General features: G+C 44.8%; 1 protein-coding gene across 4 annotated transcripts in view; it reads right to left on the reverse strand.

Annotated features, from left to right (window-relative positions):
• KMT2E (lysine methyltransferase 2E (inactive)) overlaps positions 1–24,201 on the reverse strand; it is a 2,077,373-nt gene that overhangs the window by 242,925 nt on the left and 1,810,247 nt on the right. For all 4 annotated transcript variants that reach the window (XM_085654164.1, XM_085654162.1, XM_085654163.1 and 1 more), the window contains one exon: positions 20,586–21,149. In XM_085654164.1, the coding sequence (XP_085510290.1) occupies positions 20,586–21,149 (564 nt within the window). The remainder of the gene's footprint in view (positions 1–20,585; positions 21,150–24,201) is intronic.

Consider the following 24,201-nt stretch of genomic DNA (forward strand, 5'->3'; position numbering starts at 1 on the left):
TCCCAGCTAAATTGTTCTGGAAACAAGGACAGGCTAACACTCCCATTATGCTAGATTCAGGGGCCACAGGGAATTTTATGGACAAGGCTTGGGCCCAGGAACATCACATTCAACCACTAAACAAGGGGTATGGAGAGACAGTCACCACTATAGATGGGAGTGTGTTAAAGTCAGGACCCATCACACACAAGACAGAATCTATCAAGGTTCTCCTAGAATCTAATCATGTGGAGCAAGTGGAATTCGATCTGATCCAGTCACCGCAGTTTCCTGTTCTCTTAGGCTTACCCTGGTTAAGGATGCATAATCCCCTTATAGACTGGCATAATGCCACCTTACGGTTTCGTCCAGAGTGCTGTCAGGCACATACCCTATCTCTAAGTCCAAACAAGGAGATTATGATGACGGAGAAGGAAGAAGTGTTGCCAACGGTATATCAAGATTTAAGTTCTATTTTTGACCCAAAGGAGGCCACTTCCTTACCACCCCACAGACCCTTTGACTGTCGCATCGACCTTCAAGCAGGAGCTAAGATCCCATTCAGTCGAGTCTATTCTCTGACTGAAAAGGAGAATCTTTATTTGCGGGAGTATTTGGATAACATGCTTTCCTTAGGGTTTATTCGTCCCTCCAAATCCCCTGCCTCTTCCTCTCTGTTTTTTATCCCTAAACGCGAAGGGGGTCTGCGTTGTTGCATAGATTACAGGGCCTTAAATAAAATAACCATAAAGAACAGGTACCCTCTTCCACTCATCTCTGCTCTCCTAGATAGAGTAAAAGACGCCCGTGTGTTCACGAAATTGGACTTACGGGGGGCTTATCATTTGGTACGTGTGGTAGAGGGGGATGAGTGGAAGACGGCTTTTTGTACCAAGTATGGACTTTTTGAATACTTGGTTATGCCATTTGGGCTTTGTAATGCGCCCTCCGCTTTTCAGTTCTTCATAAATGAAGTGCTTAAGGACATGTTAGACGTCTGTGTGATTGCCTATATCGATGATTTGTTGATATATTCACAGTCACTCAAGGAACACATACCGCATGTCAGACAGGTGTTACAGCGCTTGCAGGACAATCAGTTGTACTGCAAGTTAGAAAAGTGTACGTTTCATGTACAGTCTGTTCCCTTTCTGGGGTTTATCATCTCTCCCCAGGGGTTGCAAATGGATCCACAAAAGGTGGAGGCCATCTCAAGGTGGCCTGCCCCACAAAAGATCAAGGATATCCAACGATTCATTGGGTTTGCCAATTTTTATCGGCGCTTTATCGATGGCTTTTCTAGGTTAGTGGCACCGATTACACGGTTGCTCAGAAAGGGGACTCCATTTTTGTGGTCAGATGAGGCTGAGAAAGCATTTCAAACCCTGAAAGAGGCATTCACCCAGGCCCCAGTACTTCAACACCCAGACCCGAGTTATCCATTTGTGTTGGAGGCAGATGCCTCTCAAGTTGCGGTAGGTGGGGTCCTGTCACAAGCAGATAAGCACACCGGAGAATTGCACCCAGTAGCCTTTTTTTCACACAAGTTAAACCCCGCGGAGATGAACTATGCGGTGGGAGATAAGGAATTACTGGCCATTAAGAAGGCTTTTGAAGAATGGCGACAATACCTACTAGGAACCAAACATACGGTGACTGTTTATACAGATCACCGTAATTTACAATTCCTAAAGTCAGCTAAAGCCTTGTCAATGAGACAGCTCCGTTGGGCCCAATTCTTTAGCGAATATGATTTCACAATCCAATATCAGGCGGGTAGAAAGAATGGCAAGGCAGATGCTATGTCCAGATTAGGTTTCGAGGTCCAAGAAGAACAGGCGGAACCTCCGGCAATCATTTCGCCAGACAAGATCATAGGAGTATTATCTGAAAAGGAGTTCCTACTGGAAGTAGTGAGGGAACAACAGAGTGAGGAAGGGCAGGAGGTGATCCAGACGGTAGAACCTGAGAGTCGAGATGGTATTCAGTATGTACAGGGGGGGATAGTCCTTACTACTCCGAACCTGCAAAGACAGGCTTTAGAATGGTGTCATTCTCATCCTTTGGCCGGGCATCCCGGGATTAAGAAAACCATTGATAATGTGCGACGCCAGTTTTGGTGGTCTACCTTAGGCAAGGACGTTGAGCAATACGTCAAAACCTGTCATGTATGTGCTCAAAGTAAAACATCTCATCAAAACCCCACAGGGCTGCTCCAACCCTTACCCACTCCTCCTCTTCCGTGGCACGCGGTGTCGTTAGATTTTATCGTAGAACTCCCTCCTACGTCTAAGGGCCATAACACACTGTTAGTTGTAGTGGATTTGTTCACAAAGACTGCCCACTTCATTCCCTTAAGGGGATTACCCACGGCAGCGGAGCTTGCAGTTGTTTTCTTACAGCAGGTGGTCAGGTTACACGGGTTCCCCTCGGTGGTAATTTCAGATAGGGGTGCCCAGTTTGTTTCTCGTTTTTGGCAACAACTCTGCTCCTTACTACAGATTGATGTGAGACTGTCTTCCAGTCACCATCCACAGACGGATGGGCAGACTGAGCGAGTCAATCAGTGTTTTGAACAGTATGTGCGGAGTCAGTCCTTACACTCACACAGTGATTGGGATAAGATGGTGTGGGTGGCGGAATTCGCATATAATAACAGTCAGCATGCATCCACGAAATACACCCCTTTCTTTTGTTCATCAGGGTATCATCCAAAGGCTTTCATCTCTCCGAGGTTATCATCTTGTACCGCACCGGCAGTTAGTGAGTTCATTCATGAGATCCAACAGATACATCAGCTGACACATACCAATTTAGACAAAGCTAAAGCAGCGTACAAGAAGGGAGCAGATAGGCATAGACAGACAGAACCAGAATATAAGGTGGGGGATGAAGTATGGCTGTCGACCAAATACATTCCATTGAAGGGGTCTTGTAAGTTCCGACCTAAGTTCCTTGGACCCTTCCCGATCTCTAGAGTCATCAATCCCGTGGCAATGGAACTAAAACTCCCTGAGACCATCAAGGTACACCCAGTTTTTCATGTGTCACTGATCAAACCTGTAGAACCCGGTACTCGCCTGCCTTCTCACCCAGCTCCGGTGTTGGTAGACGGAGAAGAAGAATACGAAGTGGAATCCATCATTGACTCTCGAAGGAGTAGACGCCGTTTGCAGTATTTGATACACTGGAAGGGGTATGGAATTGAAGAACGTACATGGGAACCTGCCAGTCAAGTACATGCTCCTCGTTTGATACGTTTGTTTCACAGGAGACATCCACACAAGCCCAAACCCGTGGGAGGGGTGTTGGGGGGGATGTACTGTCAGGATTGCCGATTCCAGCGTCACCGAGTTGCGAGTGAATTCCCCATAGCGTCTAGCTATCGCGCATGCGCGATAGCAATGAAACAGTAGAAAAGCCTGCCGTTCAGGAACCTCGGGGCTTCGCGTTCTAGTGTTGCCCCGTAGGCGGTTCCCTGAACTTCCTGTATCCTGTTTCCTGGTTTTTCTGAGAGGTTTTGCGCTTGACGTTCGTCTCGGAGGACCGGGACGTTCTACATTACCTGCACCGCTTCGAGTGTTTGTAATCCCCTTCTTTTTTCGGACATTCGTATGAGAGCCGTCTCTCATATTACAGAGCTCTGTTCCCCTCCTTTTTTTGTGCTTTCGTTATATTGGTGCCGAGCCTCTGTGTTAGCTGTAACTGGACGTGAGCTGCCCCTGGTTTCGGGACCTTGGTGTTTTAGGGTCAGAGCGCTCCGCCCACCTAGCCGGATTTTGTCCCGCGGGCCGGCCGGGTGTCTCTGCCCTGTCCCCTTCCTCCCAAACTGCTCCCGTGGACCTGCCAGTTACTCCCTAAGGAGGCTCTTGTTTACCTTACGTCGCATTGGTTCTGACCCGTCTTCCTGAGTTCCTTCCCTGCTGCATCTTCCAGATTCTAGCTGTAGAAGCCTCTACAGCATTTTGATCGGACTCCTCGTTCTGTGATGACATCTGGATAACCCTTGTAAGATAAGTGGTCGGAAGGGGGAGGGGAAGTAGTGTTTTCAGACGTTCATGTGGGTGTATTACTATATGGTTGCCTTTATCTATCCTAGGGACATCCTACTACAGTCCTGAAGGGAAACTACGACTAGCCTGTACCTTTCCTGACCTCTTCAATCCTTCTGTGCAACTATCTAGAATAAGCAAGCTGCTAGTTATAGGTAACTAGATAGCAGAGCTACACATTAAAGAAGGGTTAGACTAGGGGTATTGTAGGCCCTTATTTAGGGCCTTATATATTGTTCTTCTTACCTTTTTCAGAACCTTGCTCCAAGAACACAGACACAGTTCCACAGAAAAGGAAGGAAGAAGATTGCAGCTCCTGTGTTTTCCCCTCTATCCTTGTTTTGTTTCCCCTCTTTCCGCCACCTCCTCTGCGCTCTAGAGTTTGATAGACGCAGTAGGGTGGGGTGGAAGGTTGGGACCTTCCTACGCCTGAAGTTGGAATTCCTTGACGTCCCTGCAGAAATTCGACTGGGTAAGATCCTTACACCTCTCCTCTCAAAGTAGTAGGTTTGTGAACTGGCTCACATCAAAATGTACTGCAGGACTGAGCAGGCTAAAGGTCCCTTTGTGCATTGTCTTGCCCTTTTCCGCACTGGAAAATCTCACAAAGGGCTGATCATCCATTCAATGCCCCTTGGTACCATCTCAATGTACCTTGGTATGATCAATATAGGAATTTAATGTTCTTTTAGAGTCCAAACGATAAGCCGCTCTTCATACTTATAGGGATGAGGTGTCGCAAAGAGTGCCAATCCTGGCAGACATGAATAGGAGTAACCACTTTTGGCTTAAATGAAGCTCGGTCTTTAAAACCAACGTATCTGGGAGGGTGGTATAAGGTGGGTGACAGAAAGAGCCTGCAGTTCGCTAATACATTTAGTCGATCTTACAGTGATAAGAAAGGGTAGTTGGAAAAGATAATGAGTTGTAAATATCGGGAGACAGAAATATCATTAAAAAAAATATTGGGATAGAAAATATCATAATGCAAAAATATCAATGACAAGAATATCAATCGTTTCATGTAATTAATATTGTTAAGAATATTGTTGTTGCTAATATTGTTTTCAATATTAAAGTTGTAAAAAATATTGTTTTATTAATTATCTTAATGTGTTATTGTCTGTATAGTAGTTAATATTTTTACATATAGTTTGCAATGGTTAGTAATCTATCATTTTTAAATTAATTGCTAATAGAAATATGTTTTGTTAACAAGAGGAGTGAAAATACATAGGAGAAGTGAGGGGCAGAGTGCAGTTGCTGTGATAGAATGTGATTTAAAAATGTCTAACTGTGATCACTGAAAGTTTATTAGGCGGTCACAGTGACAAGGTTAAAAGCCAAGAGAATATTTAGGGTTTTCAGCAGATATACCCTCATTCATGTGGTCAACATGTTTCTGCCAAAAGGCATTCCTCACTCTCAGTCACTCTGCAAAGTGGTCAAGTGAAAAAGTTTTACGTACCCTTTACTAAGGAGAGGGACGTTGAACGACAGACCACAGAGCTACAGTGGTGGCCTGTATACCTTTCCTCCTTTATTTTACTTGAACATTTTTAAATCACATTCTATCACAGCAACTGCACTCTGCCCCTCACTTCACCTGTGTATTTTCGCTCATCTTGTTAACAAAACAACTCCGCTCCGTCCCCTTTGGGGGAGTTGTAGCCCACACCTTTGTGTGAGGAGGGAACCCAAATGATGAAGCATGTCACCTAACGGTGAGTGAGGGTTCTTGTCCTGAGGGAAGTCTCCCCTTCCTCTCTCCTTATAAGTACTCATGTAGTGCTCTTTTCTGTCTTGTACTTTGACATTTAGCAGGAGGTTCTTCTGTGTGAAAGTAGTAAACATATATACTAACCCAGCTACAAAAGTTGAATTAGCATACTAGTTACTACTAATGAATGATACTATTTATAACATGTGTTATCTGAGTAGATGTGTGACTGTGTGTATCCGTGTGTGAGTAGCTGTATGGGTGAGCGAGTGAGTGGGTGGGTGTGTGGCTGTATGGGTGAGTGAGTGGCTGTTTGCGTGGGTGTTTGGTTAAGTGAGCTGCTGTATTGGAGAGTGAGTGTATATGTGAATGGCTGTATGGGTGAGTCAGTGGATGTGTGAGTGCTTGTATGGCTGTGTGAATGGGCATGTAAGTGGATGCATGGGTGTGTGAGTGATTGAATGGGTATGTTAGTGGTTGTGTTGAGAGGCTGTATGGATAAATGAGTGTTGGTGTGAGTGGCTGTACTGATTAATAAGTTGATGTCTAAGTAGGTGTGTGGCTGTATGGGTGAGTGATTGGTTGTATGAGTAGCTGTATGGGTGAGGGAGTGCCTCTACGAGTGAATGTGAGTTGCTCTATTGATGAATGAGTACTTGTATGGGTTAGTGAATGAGTATGTGAGTGGTTGAATGGGTGTGTGACTGGGTGCATGAGTGGCTGTATGGGTGGTTGAGTGATTATGTTGAGATGATGTATGGGTAAGTGAGTGGGGTTGTCAGCATATGCATGGTTAAAGTAGAGGGTGTGTGAGTAGCTGTATGGGTGAGTAGCTGTAGGAGTATGTGTATGGGTAAGTGAGTGGCTGTATGGGCGAGTGAGCAGTTGTATGGGTGTGTGAGTGGGTGTAAGAGTGTTAGTATGTGTGAGTGAGTGAATGTATAAGGTGTTCTGTGGTTGATGTCATTAGGGATATCATGAGTGATGCAATATGTGAGGTCATAAGAACAAGTTACTTACCTTCGGTAACGTATTATCTGATAGAGACAATATCTAGCTGCAGATTCCTTACCCTTGAATTCCCCAGGCTGGATCTGGAAACTTTTGAGTGAGCAGTACCCCTTGTGTGCACTGTCAGGTGGCTCCAATTGTCTCTGTGTGACGTCGTTAGCGCTGGTTATGACGTGGCGATCACCTATATAGGCGTACCAAAGTGTGTGGACGTCACTACTTTTCCCTTTTTTATGCAAGAAGCGCAGAGCCATGAAGTGACTGACTTGATTGTGTGTCATAACTAGGGCCCTGAAAAAGAGAACAACTCTAGCCCTAACCAATAAGTTGGCAGAGCGGGGAGGCATAGGTGGGTCTATAAGGAATCTGCAGCTAGATATCGTCTCTATCAGATAATGCGTTACCGAAGGCAAGTAACTTGTTCATCTGATAGAGACTTCTAGCTGCAGATTCCCCACCTTTGAATAGAAACCCAAACTATACCATCAAGGAGGAGGGCTGTGGACAGATTGACTATAATATAAAGTCCTGCAGGACCGAAAGGGAGAAATACCCGTCCCTGCAGACCTGACTATCCAGGCAGTAGTGTTTAGCAAACATGTGCAAAGATGACCACGTTGCTGCCTGGCAGATGCCCAGGACTGGAACACCCTGAGCCAACACCGTGGTCACAGCCTTCCCCCGGTGGAATGAGCTCTTAATCCCTCAGGGGGCTTCTTTTTAGCCAGGGCATTGCAGATCCTACTGCAGAGAACGACCCAGCGAGAAATGGTCTGTTTCTCCACTGCCTGACCTTTCTTATCTCCCATGTACCCCACAAAGAGTTGGTCGTCCACGGAACTCTTGTGTGGTCAAGGTAGAACGACATACTCTTTTTGGGTCCAGCCGATGGAGACCCTCCTCTTCCTTAAAGGGATGAGGGGGAGCAAAAAAGGTGGGCAGTTTAACTGATTAAGCCAGATGGAATGGGGTCATCACCTTCGGCAAGAATGAAACCCGGGTGCGAAGCACCACTTTATCTGCAAAGAGCATCATGAGGCTAGGTTTGGATGACAATGCCTGCAACTCACTCACCCTCCGGGCAGATGTTATTGCCACTAGAAAGACTGTCTTATGGTAAGCAGACAGAGCGGACAATTATTCAACGGCTCGAAAGGTGAATACATGAGAAATGTGAGGATCAATTAAGGTCCCACTGAGGCATGACAAAGGGTGTAGGTGGAAATACATGTACAAGTTATTTTATGAATCTATTAGCAACGGGAGATTTAAACAAAGAGGGTTGGTCCAGCAGCTATAAGAAAGCAGACAGAGCAGAAGGACAACTCTTGAGCGCACCCAAAGCAGAGCCCTGCTGGGCAAGGGTAAGAATAAAAAGGATGGTAGATAAGGAGGCAGAAATAGGGTCAATAGACCTTTCTGTTCAATATTTTACAAACCTTTAGGCATACACCGTCTTAGTGGAGGGCCGCCTAGCCAAGACAACTTCACATACTTCAGGAGGAAGGTTGAAAGCTCTCAACTGTTGCCACTCAATCTCTATGCAAAGAGGCGGAGAGTTAAAAGGTTTGGGTGGAGGACCCTCTCCTGCTGCTGTGACAGATGATCCTCCCAAAGGGGCAGCCTGATCAGAGGATCAATGCTCATTTTCGGAAGCTCTGGATACCAGACTCTCCTTGCCCAGTCCGGAGCCACAGGAATGACTTGGGCCCGGTAGTTTTGATCGTCTTGAGAACCCTGGGCAGAAGTGGTATTGGCGGAAAGGCATACAGGAGGTCTGAGCTCCACTCGCGACAAAAAGCACCGCAGAGAGATAGCCGCTTTGGAAACTCCAGCACCCAAAACTCCTGAAATTGTGCTTTCTCTTCAGAGGCGAACATATCTAACCAAGGGTCTCCCCATTGCTGAAAGAGACCTTGCGCCACTGCCTACTGGAGACGCCATTCATGATCTGCTAGGCATCGACGGCTGAATTTGTCCGCCCTGGCGTTCAGAGAACTTGCCAGGTGTTGAAACACCAAGGTTATGCCCTGCTGTTCCAGCCATGCCCAGAGAAGTAGGGCCTCTTGACAAAGGGTCCTTCACCCCACCCCACCCGGTTTCTTGTAGTACCACATGGCAGTGGTGTTGTCGGTGAACACCTGCACTAATTTCCACTTGACAGAGGGAAGAAATGCTTTCACTGCCAACCGGATCACTCGTATCTCCAACAAACTGACATGTAGCCCCGACTCCGCCGGAGACCATTGTCCACTGATCTCAGCCTCTTCCAGAAGGCTGCACCATCCCAGGAGTGATGCATCTGTTACCACTGTGATCTGGTTGGGGAAGGGCGAGTGATCTGCCTCTGACCCAATCACGGCTCGTTAGCCACCACTGCTGGTCTTTTGCAGTTCCCTCCGTGATCTGGAACATGTCGGAGAGATTCCACTGATGCTGCACCCACTGGAACTTCAGGCTCCACTGCAGAGCCCGCATACGCCATCTGGTATGGTTCACCAACAGGATGCAGGAGGCCCTGAGTCCCAGCAGCCTCAGAGTCATTCTCACCAAATCCAGGATAGAGGATGAAACATCGGAATCATAACCTGAATATCCTGGACTTGCTGTTCGGGAGGATAAGCCCAAAACTGCACTGTGTCCAGAACAGCCCGATGAAAGGGAGCGTCAGAGAAGGAGTCAGGTGTGACTTCTGCAAGTTTATAGAGAACCCCAGCCTATGCAGGAGGTCTGTCGTAGTCTGAAGGTGGGAGACGACAGGGTGGGGCGAAGATGCCTTCAACAGCCAGTCGTTGAGGTATGAGAAGATTGAAATCCCTAACCTGTGCAGATGAGCTGCAACCACCACCATCACCTTGGTGAACACCCGAGGGGCGCTCGTAATGCCAAAAGGCAGCACGGTGAACTGAAAGTGCTCGTAGCCTACCTTTAACCACAGGTAACGCCTATGGCCCGGTAAGATGAGGATGTGAAAATACGTATCCTGCAAGTCCAATGCTACCAGCCAGTCTCCTTGGTCTAGGGCAGACAAACCTGTACCAACGTGAGCATCTTGAACTTCTCCTTTTTGAGGAAGAGATTCACGGTCTGAAAATCCAACATTGGCTGCAACCCTTTATTCTTCTTCTGAATCAGAAAATAGTGGGAATAGCAACTACTGCCTACTTTTGAAACCAAGACCGTCTCTATTCCACTCTTGATCAGGAGAGCTGTAACTTCCTTTTGGAGTAAAGTTAAAAGATCCTCCGCCAGCCGTTCTTGAAGTGCCGGAATAGCAGGAGGAAAAGAAAGGAAAGTCAGAGAATAGCCCTGCTGAATGATCTGCAAGACCCACCTGTCTGATGTCATGGACCTCCAATGGATGACATGATGAGGGATTCTAACTCTAACGGGAGCAGCATGGTCTTGTAGAGTCAGACTAGGAGTGCTTGGGGGCTCTGGCTGTCAAGGACTGGGTGGCAGACGACCTCTGGCTTCCATTCCAAGGTCGGAATGAGCCACGTCGTCGCACAACTTGGGAAATCTGAGCCAGATGGTGGCTGGGATACAGTTAGCGCGGTTGGAAACCCCTTCCCTTGCCACGAATGGGGCGAAAGCTAGACTGGCCACTTGGTGTTACTGGATCCGGCCATAGCCAGAGAATCCTTGAAGCACTCCAAGGCCGGGTGCGCCTTCTCTCCAAAGAGACTGTCATGTGGCCGTTAGGGACATTGTTGGTTTTCACTAGGCCTGGGCCAAAATTCTGTTCCGCTCGCGGAAATTGCGATAATTTGGCATTTTCGCGTTCCGTGGAAAGCGCGAAAATGTCAAAATGTCCACATTCTGCATTTTACCGGTAATTTTTTTCATTCTCGCGTGCGCACAATCGCCTTACCTGAATCCCCGCGTTCGCCAACAAGTTTTCCCGATCCGGTCGCGTTCTCCACGAGATGTTGGATTGTTGGTAGCCATTTGCTCTGTCTCGCGACAGTTCGCGCCCGCATTAACGTCATTTGTCGCGCGATCACGTCTTTCTTCTCGCGATCATGCACTGCGAGAGTATGAGAAGATTGAGATCTCGAACACATCATTCTCCACCGCGAGCGAAAGCGTGAGGACGCGGGCACGTCATATCGAACGTGAGCGGGTGGGACAAGTGAAAACAAGATGGCCACGCCCGTGAGTAAGCGCATGGGTAAGTCGGCGAGCCGCGATCACGCAAAAAATACCGCGAACAGGCGGGAAAAAAACTTCTGCGTCTTCGCGATATTTCCGGCGTGTTTGCGGAGATTTTCTCTGGCTCCACCCACTTCCTCCACTGGCAAAGAGACATGTGGTTGCATCTTATGTGGAGGGACATGCACCCACATTTAGCAGGGCATCTAAAAAGTCCCAAAGAGACATGTGGTTGCATCTTAGTGATACAGGTTCTCATCAGCACTACCATGCTGCATACAGCACCGAGTGGAGAATCTCTTGCAGATGCCACGTACTGCGTTGATGGCATGCCAATGCATACAGTAATATCAGCCTGAGCCTGCCCTTACGAACTTGGGAGTCTTGCAGTCCTCTCAGCATGGACCTGTTCTAGGCTGAACCTATGACCCTCACTGACCCTCAGATCTCTTGTGTACCAATCTTCGCAGCCTGGATTTAGACACCGAGCTATCAATCAATCAATCAGTACATTTGTAAAGCGCACTACTCACCCGTGAGGGTCTCAAGGCGCAGGGGGGAGGGGTGCTGCTACTGCTTGAATAGCCAGGTCTTGAGTAGCTTCCTGAAGGTAAGTAGGTCCTGGGTCTGCCGTAGGAGGGTGTTCCAGGTTTTGGCGGCGAGGTGGGGGAGCGATCTGCCGCCGGTGGATGCGGGGGACGGTGACGAGGTCGGCGGAGCGGAGCTGGCGATTCGGGGTGTAGAAGGTGAGTCGCCTGTTGAGGTAGGTCGGTCCGGTGTTGTGGAGTGTTTTGTGTGCGTGGGTGAGGAGCTTGAAGGTGATCCTCTTGTTGACGGGAAGCCAGTGCAGGTATTTTAGGAGGGGTGTAATGAGGCTGCGACGAGGGATGTCGAGGATCAAGCGTGCAGAGGCATTCTGTATGCGTTGTAGTCGTTTCAGGAGTTTGGCCGAGGTTCCTGCATAGAGGGCGTTACCATAGTCCAGGCTGCTGCTGATGAGGGCCTGGGTGACCGTTCTTCTTGTTTCAGTGGGGATCCACCTGTAGATCTTGCGGAGCATGCGGAGGGTGTTGAAGCAGGAGGACGAAACGGCATTGACTTGCTTGGTCATGGAGAGTGTTGAGTCGAGGATGAACCCTAGGTTGCATGTGTGGTCGGTGGGTGTTGGTGCTGCTCCCAGTGCGGTCGGCCACCAGGAGTCGTCCCACGCCGAGGGAGTGAAGCCGAGGATGAGAACTTCCGTCTTGTCTGAGTTCAGCTTCAGGCAGCTGATCTTCATCCACTCGGCGATGGCTTTCATTCCTTCGTGGAGGTTGTTTTGGGCGGTGAGGGGGTCCTTGGTGAGGGAGAGGATCAGCTGGGTGTCGTCGGCGAAAGAGATGATTTTGAGGTTGTGCAGTTGGGCGACGTGAGCGAGTGATGCCATGTAGATGTTGAACAATGTCGGGATGAGTGATGATCCTTGGGGTACGCCGCAGATTATCTCTGTGGCTTCGGATCGGAAAGGGGGGAGGCGGACGCTCTGGGTTCTGCCGGAGAGGAAGGAGGTGGTCCAGTCCAGTGCTTTGTCTCGGATCCCAGCGTTGTGGAGGCGTGTGCGTAGGGTGCGGTGGCATACTGTGTTGAAGGCGGCTGACAGGTCCAGGAGGATGAGGGCCGCGGTTTCGCCGTTGTCCAGTAGGATCCTGATGTCATCAGTGGCAGCGATAAGGGCAGTTTTGGTGCTGTGGTTGCTGCGGAACCCGGACTGGGACGGATCCAGGATGCTGTTCTCCTCGAGGTGGCAGGTCAGTTGTCTGTTGACGGACATCTCGATGACCTTCGCTGGGAACGGGAGCAGGGAGATGGGTCGGAAGTTCTTGAGGTCCTTGAGATCCGCCTTGGGTTTTTTGAGTAAGGCGTTGATCTTGGCGTGCTTCCAGCTTTCTGGGAAGGTCGCGGTCTCGAAGGAGATGTTGATGGCCTTGCGGAGATGGGGTGCGATGGCGGAGCTGGCTTTGTTGAAGATGTTGCGTGGGCATGGGTCTGGCGGAGAGCCGGAGTGGATGGTGTTCATGATTTTGATGGTGTCTTCGTCGTTTATGTTGGTCCAGGTGAGCAGGGGATTGGTCAGGATGGTGTCCGTGCGGTCGGAGGTCTCGGTGACTGTCGGGTCGGTCAGGGTGTTGAAGCTGTCATGGATGTCTGCGATCTTGCGTTGGAAGAAGGTTGCGAGGGCATCGCACAGGTCTTGCGAGGGTGGAATGTCGTTGGTGTTGGAGCTGGGGTTGGAGAGCTCCTTCACGATGTTGAAGAGCTCTTTGCTGTCATGTGCGTTGTTGTCTAGGCGGTCTAGAGCTAGAACAGATGCATCAGCGGACAGGGGCACCGCGGGTCTGGCGCCAGCTGAAGGCCATGCGAAAACTCGTGGCACTAGATCAACACAGGGCAGAGTTTGCAGTCCTCCGGCTGTGACATTCCTACTACACTGGAGGGGACAGATGCGGCCGCCTCCTTGCCCATAAACTGCGCAAGACTCGGCAGAAACAGGGGGTCCAGGAGATTCAGCGGGGGGATGGTGGGCTGGTCTTTGAAGACTTGGAGATCGCAGAAACGTTTCGGGATTTCTACGCCCGTTTCTATGCTAACTCACCACTATTCAGCGCAGACGGCGCCACCTTTCTCGACTCCGTCGATCTACCAGCGTTGACTAAGGCCCAGGCTTACCATTTAGATAGGGACATCAGATTAGAAGAAGTTATTGCGGCCATCTCACGCCTTAAACCTACAAAGGCCCCTGGGCCAGATGGCTTCTCTGCCATATTTTATAAGACATTTTGCACGTTAGTGGCCCCGATCCTCACTAAACGTTTTAATTCATTCGCTGAACCCGGAGCGATCCCATGGGATATGCTTGAAGCCTCCATAGTGGTTATCCCAAAACCGGGAAAGGATAAGACCAAATGCGGAGCCTATCGCCCTATATCCCTCCTCAACATAGACCTCAAACTGTATACTTGGATACTAGCAGCGTGTCTCTCGCCTTATATGCCCAGTCTAATTGATCCAGACCAAGCAGGCTGTATCCCCCAACGTCAAACCAGCGACAATACCAAACTGGCGCTTCACCTTATTGAGAAAGCTTTGCGGACACAGGGGGAATATATGATGCTTACTATCGATGCTGAGAAGGCGTTCGACCGGGTCCATTGGCCATACTTGGAACAGGTTCTCGAGCGAGCGGGGATGGGGTAGAGGTTTCGCACAAATATCTTGAACTGCTATAAGTTCCCAACGGCCACAGTTAGAGTTAATGGCACAACGTCTTCCCGATTCCCCATGGAGAGAGAGGGACGAGACAGGGGTGCTCCTTGTCGCCCCTTCTCTTTGCGTTTTATATGGAGCCTCTAGCCCACCATATTCGACATACCCCAGCGATCACCGGGATTAAATTCGGAGGCTACACTCATACAATTAGTTTGTATGCTGACGATGTCCTAATTTTGTTGTCGAACCCCATCCTCACGCTGCCAGCGTGCCTTGCAGAATTAGAGACTTTCGTGTGAGCCTTGGGGTTTAAAGTTAATATGGATAAGTCAATAGCGCTTGATCTCTCCCTAACGCCCCATACCCGCACACACCTACAGAGTCTACAATGGGCAACAGACACGATCCCATATCTAGGGATTCAATTAGCTCCCTCCTTACCGGACACAGTAACCGCTAACTACACACGGCTAAGGCAGACAGTTCGCAAAGTGTTGAACCAATGGAAACACTACCCTCTCTCCTGGCTCGGTAAAACAGCAGCGGTCAAAATGACCATCTTACCTCAGATCTTATACTTGTTTCGGACCCTACCTCTCCGACCTCCAAAGGGGTGGATACAGCACACCCAATCAGACCTAGCACAATTTATATGGAATGGCCGTAAGCCCCAGATGAAGCAGACACTTGCGATGCTTCCACCGGAAGGGGGAGGCCTTGGTATCCCCGATCTCCTCCTCTATTACCAAGCAGCCCAATTGCGCCACCTAGTTGAGTGGAGCCGGTGGGAGTCAGAGAAACGCTGGCTGTTCCAGGATCAAGCGGTTGCCGCCAGACCATTACAAAAAATTCCCTTCCTCCGGAACAGACACAGACCACCCAACTTATATGCGTCCCACATCACAAGAGCAACCCTTGAATCGTGGAATCACACCAACATCAAACACAATCTCACTACTTTTCCCTCACCACTCACTCCATTGCTGGAAAACCCAGACTTCCAACCCGGCATGGAAGCAACTGCCTTTATGCGATGGAGATCATCAGGGTGCCGCGCTCTAGGCCACCTATTCGATGTGGATGGGATAATACCATTCCAACAACTCAAACTAGATTATGGGCTACACAAAAATGAAAGGCTCCGATACCTCCAGATTAGGCACTGGGCACTACATACCCAGGTTAAACCAGCTGCTTGTAGACACCTTTCCACCTACGAGAAGTGGCTCATCACGCGCTCATCGGATAAAAAACTTATTTCAGATTTGTATAAAATGCTACTGACCAGAAACGCGCATATATATAATGCTGGACGCACGAGATGGGAAAGAGAACTCAGCAGAACACTAAATCATAAGGAGTGAGAAGGGGTGTAACTCTAGGGCTCGCCACATGGGGCTCACTGAGACCTCCACCAAGCTGGTCACATACTGGTATTATACTCTGGAGCGTCTTCTTGCAATAGATCCTACTCAAGGGGTGAACTGCTGGCGGGGATGCGGGAGTCTGGGTACTCTGGTACACTTGCTGTGGGAATGCACACACCTTCAGACATATTGGAATCAGGTTCTGAAAGAAGTAGACAAGCATCTGGACACAGAAATACTGCACTTCCCAGCGCATGTCCTTTTGGGCCTCCCGAATCCTTTGACTTATCCGCTCCGCTCCCACAGAGGCCAATTAATAGCAATAGCGCTGGGCTCTGCAGTGCAAAACATACTTACACATTGGCGCTCCCCTCAAGTACCTACCTTCACAGGTTGGTTATATCGTTTGTGGCATGTCCTAGGAAGGGAGAAATTGACGTTGACAATAGCAGGGAGGGGGTCCATGTTTAGTGAGCTCTGGCAACCATTTTTGTCCCTTCTGTCCGCCGAATTTAGGGAAACCACCTGCCCCAGGTATCTCCGCTTGCTACGGCTTTCTGACACGCAGCCGACAGGGAAGTAAGCTACCTGCTCAACTAGCACGATCCAGGCGTAACATAAATAGTTTATTTGGTGGATAAGGAACGGGGTGTGGTGGGGAGGGGGGTGGCTATTGATAGGCGTTTTTATGATTTGTTCGGTTATGTTTTTCTGTGGTTTTAATATGTTCTCAATAGGCACAGCTCACTTACATGAGACATATGTCAAATAGGTGCTTGCAATTAGATGCAACTCTGATTTAGCCAAACATATTGAATGTTGGAAAATTTCAATAAAAGATTTAAACCATAAAACTTATAGCTGTTTTTTCCTGCCCGGTCTGTTGGCGCAGACAATTCACAACCGATGCAACGAAGAAAAGCAGGTTGACAGAGTACTGATCCTAGAGAGAGTTGCTTATTATCATAGGCATGTCAACATTTATTCATCAAACTTTTTGGTAGCACAATTTAAAAAGGAAAGACAAATTCTATAAGTTCCTAAGGTGGCTGTTGCAAGTAATAACTTGGCCTTGCTGTGTCTTTAGGTTGTGTGAATGGGGAAGCAGGGATATAACAGAGGTTTTCCTAGTACAAAGAGAAAGCTCATGCCCAAAGTGAAGTGCTTGGTTGAGGGAAGCAGAGGATTAGACATGTGGGTTGGGACAGGGACAATCAAAATAGTTGGTGAGGGGCAACAAGTAGTTCATGCAACTGGCAAAAATATGTGTTTTGACTCAAGTATTTAAAGAATGTGAGGATTAGACACACAAATGTGTGGCAAATGGAATCGCACAAGCAGGATGAGTCACAGATAATTTGATGGGCAGTAGAGGTATTGGAATATTGTTTGGTTCTGGGGGTAGGAAATTCAGATAAATGGATATAGGGATGCCTGAAGGCCAGGAGCCAGAGGTAAATGAAAGGCAGGAGACATCAGTAATGTGGGTTGGGTGTGGGGAGGAGCATGAACCAGAAAAGATGAAGAACAAACAATGTGACCTGCAAGAAGGGTGGTTAATGGTGAATGAACATGCATGTGGGCAGTGCAGAGAAAAACAAGTTACTTACCTGTAACTAAGATTCTCCAGTGTTGATAGCTTTCACATATTCACGTGTTTAAAAATTCCCAGCTTGTCAATGGGGTATAATTGAAGCATGTGAATTGATGAAAGCTTGAATACTGGAGAACACTGTCCTTTTGCTAAATAAATACATGCATTAATAACCAACTATCCAAATAAATAAATAATAATTTTTGGGGCAGAAATGTTGCAGAAACAGATACCGGTTCTCAAAAACCAATGCAGTTTATCATACAACAAAATATTTCTGTGTCTATTTTTCGGGAGTGAATGGTTTAACCTTTTTACCTGGGAGATATTTTTTTTTCAGTCTGTGACCTGTATGCCAAGTGTTTTCCACAAACATTAAGCAAAACCACGGAGATGAAGTTTGCCATAAGACCTACATAAAATAGAGTTGCAAATATCGTGATAAAGAAATATTGTCAGCAGAAATATCGTTGACAAGAATATTGATTTTAAGGTAAGTAATATCGATGTTAAAAACATAGAAAATGATAATATCGATTACAGAAATATCTATGTTAAAAATATCGATGTAAAAATATTGTTAATATCGATTTTTAATAATTTTTGTGTATTTTGTCATATATGTTAATTGTATACATTAAAAATTGTTTATATATATATATTTATATAAATACAGCAAATCGTCCCTGCGGGAGGAGCTCTTGGTAGGTGGTGCCGACGGTGAGGTAAGGACAACCTCGCAATTTTATCAAAAAACTGAAGAAAAATACGCCGCACTCCTTTTGGATTTATCAACTCAGTTTTAATGACCTTTTCATAAACGAGTGCAAGTGAAAGGAGTGGAAGTAATATATATATATATATATATATATCTATTGTTAATGTTTTTTTAACATAGTACATTTTTAGTAGTTGTTCAGATTAATGTAATAGCTTTTCATCATTTTTAGTACTGTAGCGGGTTGTGGAGTTTGTAGGGGTAAAGGGTAGGAAGTAAATTAATGATAGTATATTAATAATTACATATGAATTAATATTAATAATATAATTGATAATTATTTTTGTTAACTGTATAATCAATATTTTTTTAAATTACGTTATAGGTGCAGGTTATAGGGGTATAGGATGGGAAGTAACAATTATAATGATCTCAATTAATAATTATTAATTATTTCATTGATAATTATTTATGTAAATTGCATACTTTTGTCAATGGTAAGTTTTACGTGTGGGTTTTGTAGGAGTATAGGGTGGGAAGTAAATTAAGTCTAAGTAACTAAAAATTATTTATTATAATTGTTTAATTGATAATTATATAAATTGTGAAATACATTTTTTTTGTGGGTGTGTTTTGTTTTTTTTATGGGTAAAGTGTGTGTAGGAAATTAATTATAATAATGAATGATGTCAATTTATAATATTTAGTTAATTGGTAATTAATTATGCAAATTGTGTAATGATATTGTTTAAGTTATATATTAGGTGTGACTTGTATCTGTAGGGGTAAAGTGTGGACAGTTAAATATAATCAATTTATTATTAGTTAATTATTATTGTAATTTGTTCACTCAATAATTATGTAAATTATGTAATTAAGGTTTTTAAATCAATAAATTAGGTGTGGGTTTTTAGTTTTGTACGGATAAATATTGAGAAGGTAAATAAATATAATTATTTTAGTATTCGTTAATCATTAATATTATAATTCAAAATTAATTATGTAAAATGTGTAAATATAAAGAAAACATGTAGATGTGTGTTGTGTAGTTTACAGTGGTTAGAAAGTAATTTAAGTAATACATTTAAAAATAGTAACGTTTTTATTTTGTTATTTTATTGTATGTGTTAATTGTTTTCTGTTTTTTCATTGTAAATAATATTAAATTTGTTCATTTTATTTTAAGAATATAGTTTGGTATTTCAATTATAATAATATTTGTATTAATTTAGGATATGTATTAAAGATTATAAAAACATATGTAATTTGTTGATTTTGAAAAATATATATGTACATAGAATTTTTTAATTTAAATATTTATATTTTTTGTTATTTAGTATAGTTATGCAAATATTTTATTTTCTTGAAGTGAATTGGTCTGTTTCTAATGTTGCTTAGAGTGCAGTGAGAGCAGTTCATTTGCAAATCAACACTTTCCCTAATTTTGCACTGAGTGGAGTTGGAATAGTAAATTTTACCACTCCGCAATCCAACACTTTCCATCTTGTTGCACGGACTAGAGAGGGAATAGTACATTTTAGCCCTTTGCAATCCAACACTTTCCCTACTGCTGCAAATACAGGCGTGGGAATCATACATTTTACCCCCCACAATCAAACAATTTCCCTACTTTTACACTGACTGGAGTAGGAATTGTACATTTTGCCCCTCCGCAATCCAACATTTTCTCTACTGTTGCATGTACTGGATTGGGAATAGTACATTTTACGACTACGCAATCCAACACTTTCCCTACAGTTGCATTGACTGGAGTGGGAATAGTAAAGATTACCCCTCCGAAATCCAACACTTTCTTTATTGATGTACTGACTGGAGTGGGAACAGTACATTTTACCGCTAATGAGTCCAACGCCTTTCCTACTGTTACAGAAATTGGAGTGGGAATAGTATATGTATTATTTGAATAATTTTATAGTTTAGTTTATATTGTTTTAATTTATATCATGTTTTTGTGCATTTAAAATTATATTAATTACTATTGTTTTTTTAAATGCAATATATTTTTTTGTAAATTGGAATTTTTTATGTTAATTTTTTTCTTTGTAATTAAATTGGATTTAAAAAAAATATATTTTATATTATTGGATAACTATATTTATTTGTTATAGTATTACATTTAAAATAACTAATAAATAATATAAATTGAAAATATTAGTTTCATAATATTTTTTAATTTTATATATGTAACTAAATATATATATATATATATTTCGCGAACATTCGTCAACCGGCGCCAAAGTTATTGGGAATAGAATGTTGCGAATTTCCTATGGAAAATAGGTCCTAACTATAACTACCTACTGGCGACCGCCAGTAGGTTATATATTAATAAATATGTGTTTTTTTTGTGAATAAGTATAATATTTATATTTATTTTAAAATGAAGTATATTTAATTTGTATTATATTACGGTTACTTTTTAATATATTTAATATTTATATATATGTTTTAAAACAATATTTTGTATAACGATATTAGTGACAACGATATTTTTAATCCTATATTTGTATCATTTACATTATAAGTATAGGATGATGATATTTTTTACATCGATATTTCTGTCATGATTTTTTTGTAGGTCGATATTTTAAGCTTTGATATCTTGTCAGTGAACCGGGCTGCAGAAATTTAAAAAGTAAATTCACGACAAACGTAAATATAAGAAACTAGTATTTCAGTAGTTTCTATGCATGCATTTTTTTGAAATACTTAAATTATCAACCTTTTTCTTTTGTGGTGGATTCTGGGAAGTGCAATTTCCATCCATCGAATCGGTGCCAATAGTCCTCCCAAAAACAGAAATAAGCCCATCTTCGGAAGTACAAAAAACAGTCGCTTCGGTGAACACATCTTTGCAGTCATCTTGAATCAGGCACTTTGAATCATTCAGTCTGAATCCACTCCCTACTTCCAAATGATGGGAAGGCGTTAAGTCCCTCAAATTAGAATTTGAAAATATATTTAAACTTGCTTTGTTAGGACTTTTTACACATAAAGAAGAGTTGGTGTCCTGCCCACAAAGAGCAGTTTCTTGTTGCCCATTGGAACTGCTCCTTTCATGACCTGGCTCTTCCAATAGTTTACGCAATGCACTTTGCTCAATTATTTCGAGTCCAAGTTTGAGATCCGGCACAGAATCCTTCTCTCCAGTGCACTGCTTGCTGGTATCCTGTATACTTCTTGGACTGGAAGGTCCAACTGACTTCATGTCTTGTAGCCCCATTTCTGTTAGATTAGAATCTTTAAATGAATTCAGTGTTAATATTGTTGCACTTCTGTCAATACCCTGAAGACAGGAAAAAACATATAGTTACAAAGTGTGCACCTCTTATACAGTGCTATCACATAACAATGACACGTGGCTGCAGCACTGAGGCAATGCTAAAGAATTACTTAAATAATGCAATGCATACTTACAAATCAATCACAATCTAAACCCCCTAAAGCAATAGGCATTCCTCTTTCTTCAGTTAAGTACCTAATTGTATGATCAAACAATTTCTGAAGATTACAATAATTCTACAACTATACACAGGTTGCTAGACTACCTGTGCAACGTACTACCACTCAGCTCAAATTTAGATTAAAAAATGGATTTAGAATTTGATGGAAATTCAAATTCCTCCAAATGCTGGAGTAAATGTGAGGCCAGATGGATAATTCACTGGCTACATTTTCATCACTATAGTGGATTCTCTCCTCCGAATTTTATATTTCTTCCAAAATCAGGAGCAGTAGCCATTGCCACAGAACTCTAAAATATTCCTTGAATTATTTAACACTTTTTCTTTCACTGAATATTACGTCAGAGGGACAGTTCAGTATAAGTATAACTAACAAACAAGTTACTTACCTTCTGTAACACATTATCTGGTAGAGAAAAGATCTAACTGCAGACTCATTGCCTTTGAATTTTCCAGGCGTCAGACTGCCTCCAGAAGATTTTTGTGTGAGCAGTACCCCTGCATGCCAGTAGGTGGCCCACCTTCACTGCCCATGCTGGAAGTGATGCACGCGTCACCTATATAGGTGCCAACTTGGCCCACTGGCGTCAGTTACTTTTCATGACTTTCTACGCCAGGAAAGCGGAGCCAGGAAGTGCACGGACGGTGGTGTGTCCCAACTAGTGCCCTGAAAGGGATCAGCCCTGACCCCAGAAACTTGTCCACAGAGTGAGGAGGATGGTCAGTAAGCAATCTGTGGCTACATCTGGTCTCTACCAGATAATGCATTACCGAAGGTAAGTAACTTGTTCATCTGATAGAAACATCTAGCCTCGGACTCTTTACCTTTGAATAAATACCCAAGCAATACTATCCCTGGTGGTGGGCTGCAGACAAATTCTAAACTAAAACATCCTGCAGGACCAGACAGGCGAATTGCCCATCCTTGCGGACCTGACTCTCCAGACAGTAGTGTTTGGTAAACGTGTGAAGGTACACCCACGTTGCTGCCTGGCTGATGTCCAGGACTGGGTCTCCACATGCTAACCCAGTGGTTGCAGCTTTAGCCCTGGTGGAATGAGCTCTTTAGCCCTCAAGCAGCTGCTTCCTGGCCAGTGCATAGCAAATTTTAATACAGAGAATGACCCAGTGCGAAATGGTCCGTATCTGTACTGCTCGACCTCTCTTCGCTCCAAAATACCCCAGAAAAAGTTGTTCGTCCACCCGGAACTCTTGTGTGCAGTCAAGGTAGAACGACAACGCTCTTTTTGGGTCCAGATGGTGGAGTCACTCCTCTGCTTTTGAGGGATGTGGAGGAGTGTAGAAAGTGGGCAAGTTGATTGGCCAGTGGAACAAATTTGTATTATATTGTACAGAATTTTGTCATGGTTCTGTGTGAGACGATCCAGCTTGAGGGGAAGTTTCTCGTGGGGAATTTGTGAGAGTTCCAGTAGTGTGGTGAACCATGTTTGACGAGCCCAGGTTGGAGCTATTTGTTCTAGAGTGAGAGAGATTTGCCTGAGATTTCTGACCACAAATGGAAGTAGTGGGAGAGGTGGAAAAGCGTAGGCAAATATTCCTGACCAGTCCATCCATACAGCATTGCCCTGGGATAGTGAGTGTGGGAACCTGGACGCGTGATTTGGGCATTTTGTCTTTTTTTGGGGTTGCAAAGAGGTCTATTTCTGGAAACCCCACTTATGAATCTATGGTAGGAGGGCTTTGGGTTGAAGTTCCTATTCGCAGACTTGTTACTGTATCCTGCTGAGGAGGTCTGCAACTTGATTGCTTGGCCCCGAGGCGTGTTCTGCTAGGAGATGAATGTTCTAATGTAATGCTACCTGTCAGATGGTCTGGTCTAGGCACGATAATTGTAGAGAGTGAGTCCCCCCGCTTCTGTAGATAGTACATGGTTGTCATGTCCCTCAAGATCAGGAGTCAACCTTGTACATTAGGTGAGTTAGGAACGCTTTTAATGCTAGCTGAACAGCTTGAAGCTCTAGGTCATTGATATGGAGACCCTGGTGTTTGGGATCCCATACACCCTGGATTGTAAGATTTCAAAGGTGAGCCCCCTAACACATCAGGGAAGCAACCGCTGTGAGAATGGCTTGGGGAACTGGTTCTAGAAACAGCCGCCCCTTGGACCGGTTTTGGGAGTTCCACAATTGCAGAGAGTTATGTGTGTTGCTGTCTATCAACACTATATTGTGTAGTTAGTCACGTGACTGAGTCCACTGGCGTAAGAGGCCTTCTTGCGGTGATCTCATGTGTGGAGGGGCATGTCGGACTATTGTGATGCAGGGTACCATCATGCCTAAAAGGCGCATGAGTCTCCTGACTGGGACTTGAATTCTAGTTTCAAACTGTTAGGCTAGTATTTGAATGGTTAGTATTTTTCCTGTATTTGGGTATGCTAACCCCAAGTGCACATTGAGTATGGCCCCTAAATACAGTGGAAATTGTGATGGTTGTAGGTGTAATTTTTGCACGTTGATGGTAAACCCTAGTTAATATAGTAGCGGGAGTGTTTTTTCCTGTATGTTGTCAGCAAACATGGGAGTTGTCGGCTTTTATAAGCCAATCATCCAAGTAAGGAACTATGTGAATGTTTTGCCGGTGCAGAGGGGATGCCACCACTGCCAGGCATTTTTGAATACCTTATCTTCCCTTCATTGACTAATTCATACCTCTGTTTTTTATATTACTCTAGGAAATGCTGGAGGAGCACCTCTGTCTCATCCCAGTGGGCCCTGTCATAGCGTGCAAGAAGGGCTTGGCTGTTGGCTATTCAGCAATGATTAGCAGATTGGGCTGAAACCCGTTTTCCTGATGCACCAATGAGTTTTGATTCCTTGCCTGGGGAGGTGCATCCCCAGTTGTTTGGGAGTTAGC

Source organism: Triturus cristatus, chromosome 4_1, assembly GCF_964204655.1.
Source record: "Triturus cristatus chromosome 4_1, aTriCri1.1, whole genome shotgun sequence".
Classification (NCBI taxonomy): Eukaryota; Metazoa; Chordata; class Amphibia; order Caudata; family Salamandridae; genus Triturus; species Triturus cristatus.